Genomic DNA, 15,701 nt, shown 5'->3' with positions numbered 1-15,701 from the left:
CTATTGCAAGGTATTGCTGACTATACAGACTATCACTCATTTAAGAGAAATGAAGACTATTTTCCTCACATTAATCGAATACATCATACTTCATATCTAGAGCCAGCTAACTCTGACATATAATATAAATTGATACATAGTGTTAATATCAAATAATCCAATAAAAAAAAATAAAAAAAAAATAAAAAATACTCTAGCCTATCTACCATCTCCGGTGCTAAACAATGAACCCAGACTATAGGCAGTTGTTTAATGTCTGCTATGTTTGGGGATAGTTGTAACAGAGCAAACATCTTACAGCTTAACTTAGTTATCACATGACTCAGACAATGCATACAAATTCACATACACAAAAACACACTTCCTTTCAAAATTGAGGCCATATTATGTGCACATTGCCTTTATTTGTTTATGTTAAAACTGCATGTAAAATTGTATGTTCACACACACACACACACACACACACACACACACACACACACACACACGCTTGCAGATAATCTGCAGACTGGGTTGGCCGGGTCATAAAAATTAACATTCTGATTAACAGTGGATGGACTGTGGATGAGTGAAATTATACATCATTCATGAGGAAAATATTAATTACGTTCTCGACAATCTGAACATATTTTAAGCTTCATTTTTCGTCAAATGTTCATGCAGGTGTTGGTCTTATAGATATTGGTCTTATAGGGTCTTATTGGGTCTTATAGATATCTATATTGTTGCAACAGCATCTATAAATACCTTATTTTAATTTGTGAAAACCCATGCATAAATAAACATATACATAAATTTGATATATGACCAAATATGTAACCTAAATATGTAGTGTATATGTACATAAATAAGATACATACATAGATAGGATGCACTGCTTCCACTGATGTTGTCCAAGCTCTAGGTTAGGCATGCTGGTGTGTAGGTGTATAGGCGTTTGCAGCAGTGTGCTGAATGTAACATGCACTCCATTTACAACACACACCTTATAATGTATGTACACCTAATTATCTATCAACGTGTAGTGTGTTGATGTGGCGTGTGTGTGTGCATGCAAAACTAAATGTACAGGTAGGTGTGTCATGCATGTGGCACATAGGCCTATCAGGTGTAACAAACGTTATACACACGTGCCTCCTCAATTTGTGTGAATGCCATAACTATGAAAACAACCGTCGCTGTGTGACACCTAGGTCACAGGTGTCTCCGTTGTGAGTCCATGTAAATTGCTGGCGTGCGTTCAGAGGTTTGGTCAGATCTTAGAGGTCTTAGATAGGCTTTTGATGTTAGTTTGCTGGCACATTTCACACCACATGTGCACACACACACGCACACACACACACACACACACACACACACACACACACACACACACACACACACACACACACACAGCTGTTCAGTTATGAATGAGCATCAGTGAATTTTATGTCACACAGCTTTGCTTTCATCCACTTCATGCATTCCCCAAGAATGATACATTTTACTAATTGCCTTTATGATAAAACTGGGTGTAACTTTCCTCTCCCTATCTTTGACACAAGCAACTCCCTTTTTCCTTAAGAGATATTAATTAACACAGCTTGGCAGTATATCAGACAGACTGAAGAAACTGGCTGACATCAGATTTCGAAAAATGTGAAATCAGTTGAGCAAGATACGGCTAGAAATGCGAGAAATGTTAAAACCATTCCTGGTCTCCCCTATGAAAAGGGGCTCCTTGGCATGAAAAAAAAAACTGGGCCCCTCTTCTAGTACACAGGTCCCCAAAGCAGGGTTCAGGGGGTCTCACAGTGGGGTCCGAGTGTGTGTAGGGGTGGTGTTGGGGGTAAAAAGCAGGGTAGTAAATTTTCCTCCCTCTCTATAGCAGTTTGCACAATGTGTCCCAAAGATCAGGCTTTTCACTCACTACACTGTTAGCTCCCCACTCACTGCATAGAGGGTTATATAACTCGGTATAACATGACAACATAGCTTAAGTCCTCTCAGAAAGAGGGGTTCCCCGAAATACTCTCTTGGGGGGTCTGTGGTCTGATGTGCATCTTGTTTGGGCGAGTGTGTGTGTATGTGTATGTGTGTGTGTGTGTGTGTGTGTGTGTGCGCGCGCGAGCGTGTGCATGGAGGGGGGAGGGTCCTGCATATGAAAAGCGTTTGGGAATCCCTGGTCCAATCCACTCCAGCTTTTCTCGCAGGCTCTCAGCCACCTTATCCGTGGCACTGTGTGCTTCTGTGCGAGAGAAGCCGACTCTTGTTTACAGCAGTGATTCTACGGAGGAGCGGAGACGCACAGCCTACACAACCGAGGGGCAAGTCGGACGATTTCTGGCGCTTGAGCTACGTGCAACCGGAGTTGTTGATTGTGTATTTTTTTTTTTTTTTCACTGAGAGGATGAAAAAGGCTCTGAAGGGCAGCTCCTGGGACATAAAGTATTCTCCCTCCACCCTGGCTGTGGTCGTCTAGCTAACTGGAGCTGGAGACTCATTCTCTTGCGTGGCACAAGTCTGGTATTTTCTTTCAGCTGCAAATCCGACAGACGGCAAAGATAAGTCCGAGCTGAGGGGGTGGAAAATTGGTTGAAAACGATTTTCTGTCCGGGCCAAGATTCTTCGGTGGCGATCGGATGCCTGTACTGGCTGAATGGCATAGGCAAAAAGGTTTTTCATTCATTTCTCATCCTCCCAGCCACCACCCCTGTGGACCTGGACGTGTTTTCTACCAGTAACCTACCCCCCCTCTCCCTCGTTTACAGTCATTCACACGGGGAATTATTGCGAGCGACATTGGTGTTATTATCGCGTTGGTGGCCCACACTAACAACAAACATCTCGTCTGTTATTTCCATCAGCAAGCCCGCTCGCACTGCGCGAATCTCGGTGTTTTAAGAGATGGAGACTGAAGATGGGGATTACCATCATTTATCCAGTAAAATCAGTGGCTTGTGTGCCCTGCCAGCCGACGTCAAAGTATTGTGTGCTTGGCAAAATAACAAACTGTTTTAGCATTTTTTTCTCCCTCCTTCATCTGCAAAGAAGTACCTTATTATAACAATTTATATATACATTTTAGAGCAAGCACTGATAGACGGGCAACCACGCATTTGGAGGCTACCACAGAGTAGCCTGTTTTGGGCTATAGCCTAAAACACACATCCCCCTTCGCCTGTTTTTTGTTTTTTTGTTTTTTGTTTTTCTGATCAAAGCTCCTTGTGTCCACAGCATCGACAACTTATTATTTTTTTCTTTTTTTCTTTTTCTTTTTGGAGACGGGAATAATTTCACAGAAACAGGAATATGAGATCGGAGACACCGAGGGGTAGCCCGACCTTGTTTTTGGGTCTGATGCTGTCTGTCTCCGCTATCTGCATATGGTCTGCATATGGCGAGAGTAAGTATTTTATAATGTTTTGTAAAATGTTAAAACATATGCTGATCTATATCCAAGCCTCCCCCCCCAGTAGTCTATAGCCCATTATAAAACACAGAATTTATTTAGGGGCTGGACTGACAGAAACACTGTGGTCATTTTTTAACATGTATTTTAAACCTTATTTAGGCAATAAAAATTTTTGTAAAGTCATATATCAGTGTATGAGGGCTGTGCTATTTAATACTATCAGGCAAGTGCACATAAGAGGGACGTATGCCTGTTATTTAGTATATATTGAAGAAGACCATGCGGTAGGCTATCAGTCAGTAGCTGGATAATTAACCAAGGCTGATTTATTATTGTTATTATTATTGTTATTATTTTTCATGCAGAATAGGCCTGTGTTATTTTAAGTTGTGTTGTGTCTTGAGAAATAGGGAGAGATGGGGAGCACATGTCGCACATAATCTTCACTTTAGACATCCTGAAAGCAAAGGATGAATCCATGGACCAGTGGTGAAGGTTACTACGACCATGTGGCCATTTTGCATTTCGTAGTATGGCGTTGCTGCGCATGAACAGCTTAGATGAGATAAAATCTTCCTCTCTCTCTCTCTCTCTCTCTCTCTCTCTTTTTTTTTTTTTTTTTTTGTTTTTTTTTGTTTTAAGACCATGCAGTGATAAAAGCAAGTGGTTAAACAAAAAGGTGAGCGGGTAAATAATGACCTGATCTTCAACAGGCAGACGAGCAAATTCGTTTATGACCCCCTCCCTAATTTACATAGGATATTAGTCTGTTCCACAATGATGTGCTCTGTTTTGTTAAATTATTAAATGTGTATTTATGTTATCCTAAAGCGGTGGGTAAACTTAGTTGGGTTCACCTTACACGCCATTCCTGACACCATGCTATTAAAGAAACCTTGGAAACATGACGTGGTACGTTGCATTTAATAAAATAATAAATAAATAAGTGAATAAGCAACTTATTCACTAACCCATATTTTAATTGTAGGCATATTTTTCTAATAAAATGGAAAACACAGCATAGGCTATTTTCAGAAGTTCACAATAAACACTGAGGAGTATGTGAGTTTTTTAAACACTTAAAAAACAATTTTAATTTCCCTTGTTGAGCCTTGTATTTGACCAAATAACATGGGAGGTGTGTTTTTCTTCATTTTACACTTTTCAGTACGCCACATTATGTGAATGTATTAACTTTTATTCAAAGAAATTCTAGAGAGACGTTTCACATCAGTAATATGACCATGTAATATGTGTTAGGCTTTTGCACAGTTTATTGTTGTTGCTATATTTTACAAGCATATTTTAAGCTTAGAAATCTAATATATGTCCGTATATGCCTCACCGAGGATATTTAAGTTTTCCAATTTAACCTAAATGAACCTAATGTAATCTTGTTAAATCTGGATGTAAAAGAGCAGCCCAAATTATGTTTGTGTTTTGAAAATGCAAGAGGGGGGACAGTGAGGGTCAGAGAGAAACAGTGGTCCCATTTTTAGTTGCTTCTCCTTGCCCATTATAGTTTCTTTCTGTAACTGCTCATTGATCATGTTTTAAGCTGCTTAGTGGAATCTGTCAGACACTGAGCCAAAGACACTGACAAGGCCCGAATCTGAATCTGTCCCGAATATATAGCTGGCCAAGCCAACTGGATTATATAGGTGATTTCGCAAAGCTTTGCTGTTTGTCTAAGGAGAAATATTTAGCGTTTATGGGAAAAACAACAAACAAGTAAGCAGGTTTATGAATTAGGTTATAACGTTTGCAAAGGCAATAAGCTCTTTATTATTTGTTTCTACTTTAAACATGGAGAGGAATACGATTTGCGTAACAAGAAAAGTGAGTTTTGAGTTGTACATTGTGCCTTGTTCCACCTGTGGTACTTCCCAGTTGCTAACTGGAGTGAAAAGTCATGATCATTTGCAGTGTTTGGATATTTCATGCGTCAGGCTACTGTCTTGTCTCACACACTGGAGGGTCATCCTAAGTTGCACTGTAGTTGATAAAACAGGGGGAAAAGGAGTTACAAACTCAATGTTGCAAATACCCACAAAGAATTAACAGATTATTCCTGTGGCTGGATATTAGCATGATTTGTGTGTGTGTGTGTGTGTGTGTGTGTGTGTTTGTGTCGTGTTTATGTTACCGCCGTCACATGACATTAATGAATCTGTCTCCTGAGACGAGACGTGGGATGGTGACGATAATTTGACATGGGAAGGAGGCATGGGATTGACCTCAATTAGCATTCAAATGAAAGAAAAACTTAATTCAGTCCCATTGACCAGTAGACTGACCTGAATCACGCGGGGGTGCATTTCTCTGCACCCCGCTGAGCTAAGGGAGAGACCCATGAACCCATTTTGGGGGGCAGGAGAGAAATGGTTTCTCTTAAACCTTGTGATTGTTTCTACACCAGCCTCTCTGGAACAAAAAGTTCAAAGACACAGACCAGAGTCGGTATCAAGGCAAGGGATGGCTTTCTCATCACTCAGGGCCGATGTTCCCTTCTCAAGACTGGAAGGTCAGAATTTCCCAGTCTGTCATCACTTGGAGCTGCAGAAAGAAAGACGGAAAGTAACATATATCCAGGGCCATAACAAGAGCTCCATTAGGGATCGAAAACTTTTCGCTGTGTTCGTCTTAATAATCTGTCCACGCCTATAAAATGTAATTAAACTCCCTTTTAACTCTCACCACAGTAAACTTTCCATGCCATGGCTTCCAAGCATGCAGCAAACAAGTCTCAATGAGAGAGAGAGAGAGAGAGAGTGAGAGAGAGACTTACTTGGTATTTGGAAATAGAATGTGCAAAAATACACTTGCCAGGGAAACAGACATGGTTTTGTTGATTGGAAGAGTAGAGAGTTTGTGAAGTGTTTTATTGGCTCTTGCTGTTCACATGGGCACTAGACGGCCCGGCAGTATAGGCTGACGCGCCCTCTCACTTAACTTCATCACTTGGCACTGCAACTATTACAAAGGCATTTTTAAATAGATATGTCACCAACAACAATGGTGCAGGGGTTTGTGTGAGTACAGGCAGCCTCTGTCCTGTTCCATGAGGACACACCAGTGTTCCTGATCAATTATTTAGGAGAGGACATGTCGCACTCGAAAACCTGAATGGCAGGTGGCGGCGTAAATGAGGGAAAAGTGAGAAAGGCAGCTTTGCGTTTGACAGGCACCCCTTTTGCCTTCCCCTGTGGCGTACAGCGTGTTGCAGTATAGCACTCCTCACGACCAAGTGACTCAGATGTGTACGCTGTCTCTCTGACTCCGAGGCTCCCTGCTCCATCTCGTGACTAAGGCTACATGGTTTCTCTCTCTCTCTCTCTCTCTCTCTCTCTCTCTCTCTCTCTCTCTCTCTCTCTCTCTCTCTCTCTCTGCGTGCTCTGCCCATTTCCCAATCCTGGCTCGGCTGATGGAGCGGTGATGCTAGAATGCCTTGTCTCACCCCTGGCGAGAAAGTGTAGTCAGTGTTCATAGCCCTATGGTGTGTGTGTGTGTGTGTGTGTGTGTGTGTGTGTGTGTGTGTGTGTGTGTGAGAGAGAGAGTGAGAGAGAGAGAGAGAGAGTGAGAGAGAGTGAGAGAGAGAGTGAGAGAGAGAGAGAGAGAGAGTGTGTTGTGTGTAGCTCCCTGCGTACTGCAGCAGGACTCAGTGTGACAGCCTGAGTCAGTGGCGTGCCCCTGTGTAAGGATGTGAAAGTGTGTCACTGGGCTAGTTTGTGAGAGTGCAGTCAAATGCTGTCCTACAGCTCCTCCAGGCTGCCAGCTGAGGTTTACAATGCTTAATTAAACACTTTATTTCAAGTGGCTCGTCATTGGATTTGCTCATATGCAGTCTCTGGCCAACCGCATATACATCATGGGGCTGCCGGCTTAATAGCCCATGGAGTATTGTACAATTTGCGAGATGATTGCAAATGTTAGCTCTTGTAATGGATGGCACTCCACTGTATCAATTGAAAGCTGTTCATCAGAAACTGAATGTGGATTCATCCTGAGTGGAGAATTCATCGACAGAGCAAAATTCTCTAAAGTGTTTCCAGCTTCCTTAAGGAGATACCTTTTCATTGCTCTGTGGGTCTCATTCAGTCATTCAGTCAAAACTTTGGCTATTTGTGGTTGTTATAATTATAACAAACAGAGGTCTTCATGTGTTGAGGAATTTTTCACAGTACCTCGACTACCCGAGTGTGCAGCTGTGAAGTTTGAGTGGTGTGAAAATGTGATCTTAGAGCATAAGCGCTTGAAATATGACAGTAAATTATCATAAAAGTTGGCAGGTATGTGTGTCTTTGCCCCCCTCCCTTCAGGTTGAGAGAGAGCGAGTCTTTGTGTGAGAGTTGTCTTGGTGGGGAGTGTAGTATTACTGTTTGGGGTGTGATATCTGAGCCGCAGTGTTTGAAGTGAGGTCCACTGAGGGGAAGTGGCCCACCAGATCGCTGGTCAGATGACTTCCAGTATGCAGGGGATTAGGGCCAGTTGAGGTGGCAGGTGTGAGGGAATACAACTGGGAAGTGACCAGCTCCCTCACTGCTGGAACTAGGACAGGCTATTAATGACATTTTTTTAATGCCGATATAGTTATTATTATTATCATTAGTAGTAGTAGTAGCATTAGTATCAGTACTTTTCTTGATGCCTTCCTTTTTAACCTTCTTTCTATGCAGTGAAGTAAATCCTTCCTGTGCAGCATTTGTTCATGATATCCATCTTTTTTAACACCTTGAACTCAGAATTTTACTCAAATTTCCCCTTAAGTATCTTCAAAGATTAAAAAACAAAACATTTTTTTTTTCTGTATTGTACTAAAATGTCACATACTTATTCTTTATCTGCTGGCTGCAGCGCTTCATTGAAGCTACATCACACTTCTACTGAGTGAAATAATCAAACCCAAGATGCCACTGTTTTATGGCTGCAGCCTTCCATCAGATAGAAAATATTGCAATGTCTTCTGCATCTGTTAATACACATTTCCCTGTAGTTCAGCAGGACGTATTTGGTATCTTTCGAAGCCTTGAGCTGTCTGCTAGAATTTGAAATAAAGTCCTGTGAATTTGAACATAGCTCGGCCGCACAGCATGCATTTGTAATGACAAATCCACCAATGGGACCAGATGGGTTTAAGAGGTTACATAATATTTTAATATATATTTGTTTTTACCCATAAACTAATGGAAATGTGAATTCCCACTGAACGAATCCAACATTTTACAGTGCTTGACACTTTTAGGCTTACTTTTTTTTGACACCTTCAGTGTGCATTACAGCCTGGCCTTAGAGGGAGAATGGCATCTCATCTGTCTAAAATGTGACATAGCCTTCAATGTGAGATATAGGCAGGAAAGCCATATATGTATTTGTTAATCAATGCTTCAGGCACATAGGATGCATTTTGATGGACAGGAACTATCACTTTAACGTGATAGGGCTCAGCCTTGGTGCTGCACTCGATCACATTAAATTTCAGACACAGGCAATGGGCTTCCTCTTCCTAGGATCCTTCCTGATGTTTACCGCTGGATGACCACAAAATGATATAATTGTGTCCTTAATCAGTGCTCTCTCTGTGGCCTCTGATGAACAGCACTGCAAACTATATGCACATGCTGTAGGATGATTTGAAAGTCTAATGTCAGTCAAACTTTAGATTTCAGTTTAAATATTCGATTTACATATATGTTATGTAAAGTTAAATAAACTCAATAAACTGGCTCTCAGGGTCACTTTTGACTGCGCATAGGTCTGGTGATGTCTCTGTGTGTGTGCGTGTGTGTGTGCGTGTGTGCGTGTGTGTGTGCGTGTGTGTGTGTGTGTATATATATTTGCATGTCTGAGTGTACACAAGAGTGTTTGTGTTATGACATTTCCACAGAGAGTTAGGGCAAGGTTTATCAATCATAAACATGAGCCGATGGATCCCATTACGCAGTGGAGATATAGTGTGTTTACTTAGCAGTGTGAAGAGCAAAGAGAGACGGGAGTGTGTGTGTGTGTGTGAGAGAGTGTGTGTGTGTGTGAGAGAGAGAGATCTACACAGGCTTAGTCCTCTTTATGAACACTAGCTGTAGACAGGTGCTGAAATATCCACATCAGTCTTAGGTCATTCTTGTCAGTGCTTCTATTTTTCTCCACCTCTTCTTCCTGTCTGTGTAATAATGAATAAAGGTTATGGTATCTTAAACCTTTTTGAAGCATAATTGGGTTTACAGCAAATGAATTGACTGGCAAGATTCAGAGATGCCTGGAGGCTAGCTTAAGGCAAATGCCTGCCCGATCCAAGGAAATGATTGGAATTCCTGGTACTTAACATGCCTAATGAGTAGAACAAGAGAATTACAAACAGGAGGTGTTTTCTTTCTTTCTTTCTTTCTTTCTTTCTTTCTTTCTTTCTTTCTTTCTTTCAGCATTTTAAAAATAAATAAATATAAATTAAAACACTTAGGCATATGTATTTTGGAATTTGAGTGCACAGACATATATATGTAATATTTAATTCATGTAGCAGTTTCTGTTTATCACCTGTGGTTTTATAGCAATTGGATGACCTCAGATAGCTTGGCATGGCAGAAATCTTATCTCTTCCCTCACCACAGTATCCCTCTGCTCCCCCTCCATTTTCTGGCCAGACGCCCCCTGATTTTATTATTGCCTTCATCAGGAAGTGAAGCCTAGAGTTTCTCTTTACTATCAAACAAATTAGTCTTTGTATTTGAGTGGCTCCACCCCTCCCCCCTCTCTCCTACTGCTGGAGGAGCTGGAAGAAAATTCTCAATGAAACAAAGAAGACATGCAGCTCGATGGCTCACAAGTGGAGCCCAGGGGCATCGGTGTCGATTGGAGAAAGCAAATACTATTTTCTACTGGAGTAATCATTTCCGTTCTAAATTTGGCGAAGTGAAAAACCCTGACAAGGGCAAATATAGCTCATTCATCCTAATAAACAATGGCAGGATATTTTTGGCAGAGTAGTTTGAAACAAAACAAACAAACAAAAAAAAACATGGCCTTTTTTTCATTACTGAAGTGGATCTAATTTACTCTTAGAGCATTTTGAGAGTGAATACACTTCCTGCGGTTGAGAATGTGCCAAGTAGAAGTTCTCTTTTTCTTTCTGTCTTTCTTTTTTTTTTGTTTTGTTTGGTGCAAAATTTCCACTACCATTTTGCCATTTTGGTCAAATCTATTTAAGAGGAAATTCGTGGTTACATAGTTGATATTACGGAGCTAGAAACAGTTTAGTGCTTTTCTCCATCTCTTTGTCCCTCAGTCTTGGTTTGACAGTGTTTGACAAGGATCAAATACTGTTACTGAAAACATGAGGGTTTGTCTTATTGGCCAGGCGCTGTGACAGTGCCGCTCGCTGCGAGGGCGTCCTAAGCCTCTTTAAGAACATAACAGGTTTAACCAAGGAGCTCATATGTCAAGGCATTTCCTGTGCTGACTGTTGAACCTTCTTGGAGGCTTTTCAAAACATTATGGGTCCTGTTGGTTGCAATATATAGCAAATTTCTAATTACATGAATCAGTCATTGTCTTATACGTTTTTAACATTATGCACTATAAGTGAATTTTACAGCTTATATCTATGTAGGCCTACATTGTCTTTTATCTCTCTAACTTTTTAGCTGTTACATCAGTATACAGTCACACTATCAAAATATCCTCTGCTGTCAATTCTCATTTGTAGTAATTGACAGGCAAAATTAAAAGCAGAGATTATTGTCATCAATAATAAATGGTATCTTTGTTGTGCTGTGGTGTCGGAGGGCGCTCCAGGCTCTGTGGTTTCAAGTGTTGTTTTCTGTATGCAGAGCGCAGACAAATGGCTTTTTCAAAGGCTGGGGTTATCCAAGGTGATGGAGACTAGATTTTTCAGAGAAATGAGGATTTTCCGTGTGGAATAATGTAGACAGCAGGTGTTTCACAGTGTTTATCCATGCCTTCGTGGCAATTTACCAAGTCGTCTCTATATTAAAAATGCATTCACCTCGGTTGACCCTGCTTGATAATGCCTCTGCCCTGTTACAATAACAACGCCTGTCTGAAATGGTGGTGTTTTTGTTCTACAGTGTTTTATTTACAGTACATGACACATTACTTGCAAAGTGCCAGCCTTAGCATCTTGACTAACAGGATTATATGCTTCAAGAAGATTAAAATCTTTAGGCAAGAGTAATCTACTTGCTAATCTATAAATGCCTATATATCCTGCCGCAAACTGCATAACATAGCCCACCACATTACATACATTTTGTCACAAATATAATTCAGTAATGCTCTCTATTGTGTTGTTTTCCCATACTTCTTTGATCCAATGTGATCCAATGATAGAGAGATGGAGAATGTGATTTTAAGCAAAATTGTATTGTAATATTCCTTCCAAGCAGCTAGTCCATTCAAAACAATCTCCATCTCTTACAATGTGTATAGCATTAGTTTTGTGTTAACTGTTGTTTTGGTGAACTTTTACTTGAACACCCTTTCTCTCTGCGTGTCCTCTAGTCTGTGGTCCAAGTATTGACATCCGCAATGAGATTCGTGAGTTCAAGCGACTGGAGAACTGCACTGTGGTGGAGGGATACCTGCAGATCCTCCTCATCTCTGACAAGACCAGCCACCTCAACCAGGAGCTTTTCCGCTCCCTCAGCTTCCCCAAGCTGACCGTCATCACCGACTACCTGCTGCTGTTCCGCGTCTCAGGCCTGGACAGCCTCAGCACGCTCTTCCCCAACCTGAGCGTCATCCGTGGGCGCAACCTCTTCTACCACTATGCCTTGGTGATCTTTGAGATGACCAGCCTGAAGGACATCGGCCTGTACAACCTGAGGAACATCACGCGGGGAGCCATCCGGATTGAAAAAAACCCAGAGCTCTGCTACCTGGACTCGGTGGACTGGTCCCTCATCATGAATGAGTTCAGCAACGTTATCAGTGGGAATAAGCAGTCCAAGGAGTGTGAGGACATCTGCCCAGGTATCATGGAGGACAACCCTCTCTGTCAACAGACCATGTTCAACAATAAGTATGACTACCGCTGCTGGACCTCCAACCAGTGTCAGAAAGGTAAGCTGAGATCCAGGTGCTTTATATTTCATACTCTGTCTAAATGGAGACTTGCTAAGTTAGAGTCAGGGAGGGGATGTGTTCAGGAACCATATTTATTTTGTTGTTGTTCATTTAAATTAACGTAGGTAGATTTGATTTCAATAAGGGCAGTATCTGCAATAAATTTTATATTCCTCGCGTGATACAAGTAAATGCAGATTTGTCTTTGATCTAGGTAGGTGGGTTTCACCCTCACAAACATTCTGAAATTGTGTATTTCTTCACCAGTGAACAAATCCCACGAATCTGTGTGGTGTTTTTCCTTCATTTCCGTCAGTCTGCAGAATTGTCCACGAGCCAGTGCAAACATTTCCTCTCTGTTCATTATAGAGACCTTGTCTTTAGATCAGGCTATTTGTGGAGTGAGGGATGGCTGTAATATAGAGCACCAGGTATTAGAAAGGCATACTCAGTTGAGGTTAAAGTTGCTCTGCCAAGAAATAAGCTAGTCTACCTGTCTGGACCATGTCAGTTAAATATTTGCCTTAGGGACTGTTTGCAATTTATGGAAAGGGGTATATGGAGGAATCTGGGGGAGTGTCATCCTTGTTTAATTTCAGCCCAGGGGCAGGGTCAGGCATTTTCTAAAACAGTTCAGGGGAGGGTCATATCATTTCTATATGATAAAACTTTAGTATTTCTTGGTCTGATTTCAGTTTTGCATAGTTTATCACCTCTGTTCAGTTTCTCCCAGCAATTGGTGAAATGCTAAATCCACAGCAGTTAGCAGCAATGTTGCACGTCTTCATCATCCTATTCCTCTTGGAGGTCAGAGTGAGAGAAATCTGTAGAAATGGGGACAACTAGGTCAGCTGTCTTGGGCTCACGCCTGTTCAAAACTACGGGGCAATTGTGTAAGCCTATGTAATACACACAGCCTGTTTGGCACAGACAGAACTGGAGACAGAGCGGTGAGCCGTTGATCAGGCTTTATGTGAAAAATTTATGTTACCGTTCAACATAAAATCCTACAGTGTTTGGGTTTATGGTTCGGGGTCATGTTGCCGGATTTTAATTTTATGTTGATCTTGTCTTTACTCAAGCAAAGATACTGAGATCTTGATGGCCTCCTTGAAACATCTAGCCAGTGTCTTTAATTTTCAGTTTATGGTGCCTGGGGGAGGTTCATTAATAATTTTCCAAGGTTGTGGGCAGGGTCACAGAAACTATTTTTCAAATGGAGAAGGAGCCATCAATGGGCTTTATCAGAAGTTCATATTCCGCCACTGATAGTGCATAACAAATAGTGCACAATGCCTTATCTTATCTGAACAGATGAAAGAGTTACTACTGCAATTTGGCACCACTAATTAGGTAATTAACAGACTTAAAAAGTATGAAATGACATCAGTAGCAGTTTTCATAGCAGAAATAAACAGGTAAAGAGACGCTGAATGAATCAATGAGTTTGTGGTGCATCTTACATTTCAAAAATAAATCAATAGTTAAAAAATTGTGAGGCAAAGATTATTTAGGTGAAGACAGTAGTTGTAACCTATGGAAAGTTTATAAAGTGGCTGGTAACACGATGTAATGGGAAAGACGGGCTATTTTGCTGGCTTTGCTGGTTTTGCTGCTTTGTTGTGCTGGTTAGCAGATGTGGTTGAAGTTAATGTGCGGGTGAGAGGGTGATATCAGTGCCATGGCATGAACTAGGTGTACTATAGCTCTTTATTTATTTGTTTAGTCGAGACTGTGAACACACTGTGGTGCTTGAGAGAGTCTGGCGCCTGCTTCCTTCTCTCTCTCTCTCTCCCTCTCTCTCTCTCTCTCAAGTTTCTCTTTGTCTAGCGACTGTCTGCCATATCTCAGTGAGTGAATCAAAGGTATGCAGATGCATGTTTTTGCCTGAGGAGCTGGCAAAGAAAACATGGCTTCTACTCCTGCTTAGTGTCAGCTCCCCCTGTCCTCTCATCAGTATGTAATGATGGTGGGAAAATGTTCCCCCGGCCCTCGTCTATTGAAGACGTGTGTACAGCTCCCATGGTCAGTCGGGAGTCTCAAACACCACCCTCCACCCTCCACCCTCCCACAAACCGTCCGAACAAATAGTGGAAATCAGCCTCTCGTCCCGTTCTTTGTAACCACTTCTGTTCCCATTGAACAGCTATAGTGTCTACTATTGTACTTTTGTTTTCCTCTGGACGCGCTGTTTAGCTGACTGACCATTTTCAAGGCGTGCTGCGGGAGCTCCATTTATGCTGTTTTTGATAACTGGAGCCATATAAAATTGGCAATTGAATGAACAGATTTGTCTCAGTGTTGTAGAGTGATATTTCTTATGGACATGTTTTAGACATCCTCTGGATCTTTTTCACTTTTGTGCAAAACAAATATTTATTTTGAAAGATGCATATGCAGTTAGGAAATAATTTCTGGCTTAACACACTTCTTACGTTTACAGAACGATGCAGCTGTGAGGGTGTAATCATTTGTATTTTTTACATATTGAGCAATGACCTTTAAATCACATCTGTTTTTTCCCCACATTAGATACATATCTTAGTGTTTGGCAGGGAACCCTCAGTTGTTTTCTAACATCAGACTTAACAGGCAGCGCAAGAGAATTGTTTGAACCAGTTTGCTTCTCCCTGAGGTCCAAGCAGAGGTCAGGGTAAATGCATTCATCCAGAGGGCCTTGAGGTCTCAAGGCTGCAGATAAAGGCTTTCAGGGACATACACAGTGGAAAGAAAGGAGGAGTAAGTGAAGTAATAATAGGACAGAGCGAGCCTGGGTGATAGTAGCAACAAAACAGGCCTGTGATGTCTGTTAATATTCCTGGCTTGATGCAAGAATGAGATTTTCCCTACTCTGTTTTTCTTTCTTTAGGTTAGATCTTTCTACCTCCCTTTTCCTCCTCAGATTCCTCCCTTTTCCCCTCCACCCCCTCTGCATAATTGCCTTGTTTTTCTCCGGTACAGATGTTCCTTCAAGGGCATGCAGTGGTTTTCTAGTCAATATGGACCAGTCTCCTCTTTAATTACAGTACATGAGAAGGGAGTGCTGTCTGCCTAGCCTCTGGGCCTTCTAGGCCTCATGGAGCACAACAGAGCTCCTCCTTCCATATGTTTGTTTGTTCACTACATAGAGTTTCAGACAACACTGCCCCAGCTAGAATAGTGAGTCCGGGTCAGAGCACATTGTGTCCGGTCTGCTCAGAGGTGGATGTAAATACAATGGCCACCGCTG

The 15,701-nt window shown here is 41.6% G+C and overlaps 1 protein-coding gene across 2 annotated transcripts in view; it reads left to right on the top strand.

Moving 5' to 3' along the window:
* Positions 1-3,240: 3,240 nt before the first annotated feature.
* Positions 3,241-15,701, top strand: part of igf1ra (insulin-like growth factor 1a receptor) — a 77,499-nt gene continuing 65,038 nt past the window's right edge. For both annotated transcript variants that reach the window (XM_030052797.1, XM_030052796.1), the window contains exons 1-2: positions 3,241-3,385; positions 11,909-12,469. In XM_030052797.1, the coding sequence (XP_029908657.1) occupies positions 3,292-3,385; positions 11,909-12,469 (655 nt within the window). In that variant the 5' untranslated portion in view covers positions 3,241-3,291. The remainder of the gene's footprint in view (positions 3,386-11,908; positions 12,470-15,701) is intronic.

Source organism: Myripristis murdjan, chromosome 6 (genome assembly GCF_902150065.1).
Source record: "Myripristis murdjan chromosome 6, fMyrMur1.1, whole genome shotgun sequence".
NCBI lineage: Eukaryota > Metazoa > Chordata > Actinopteri > Holocentriformes > Holocentridae > Myripristis > Myripristis murdjan.
Note: the sequence above shows the minus strand (reverse complement) of the source record. Positions and strands in the feature narration are given on the sequence as shown.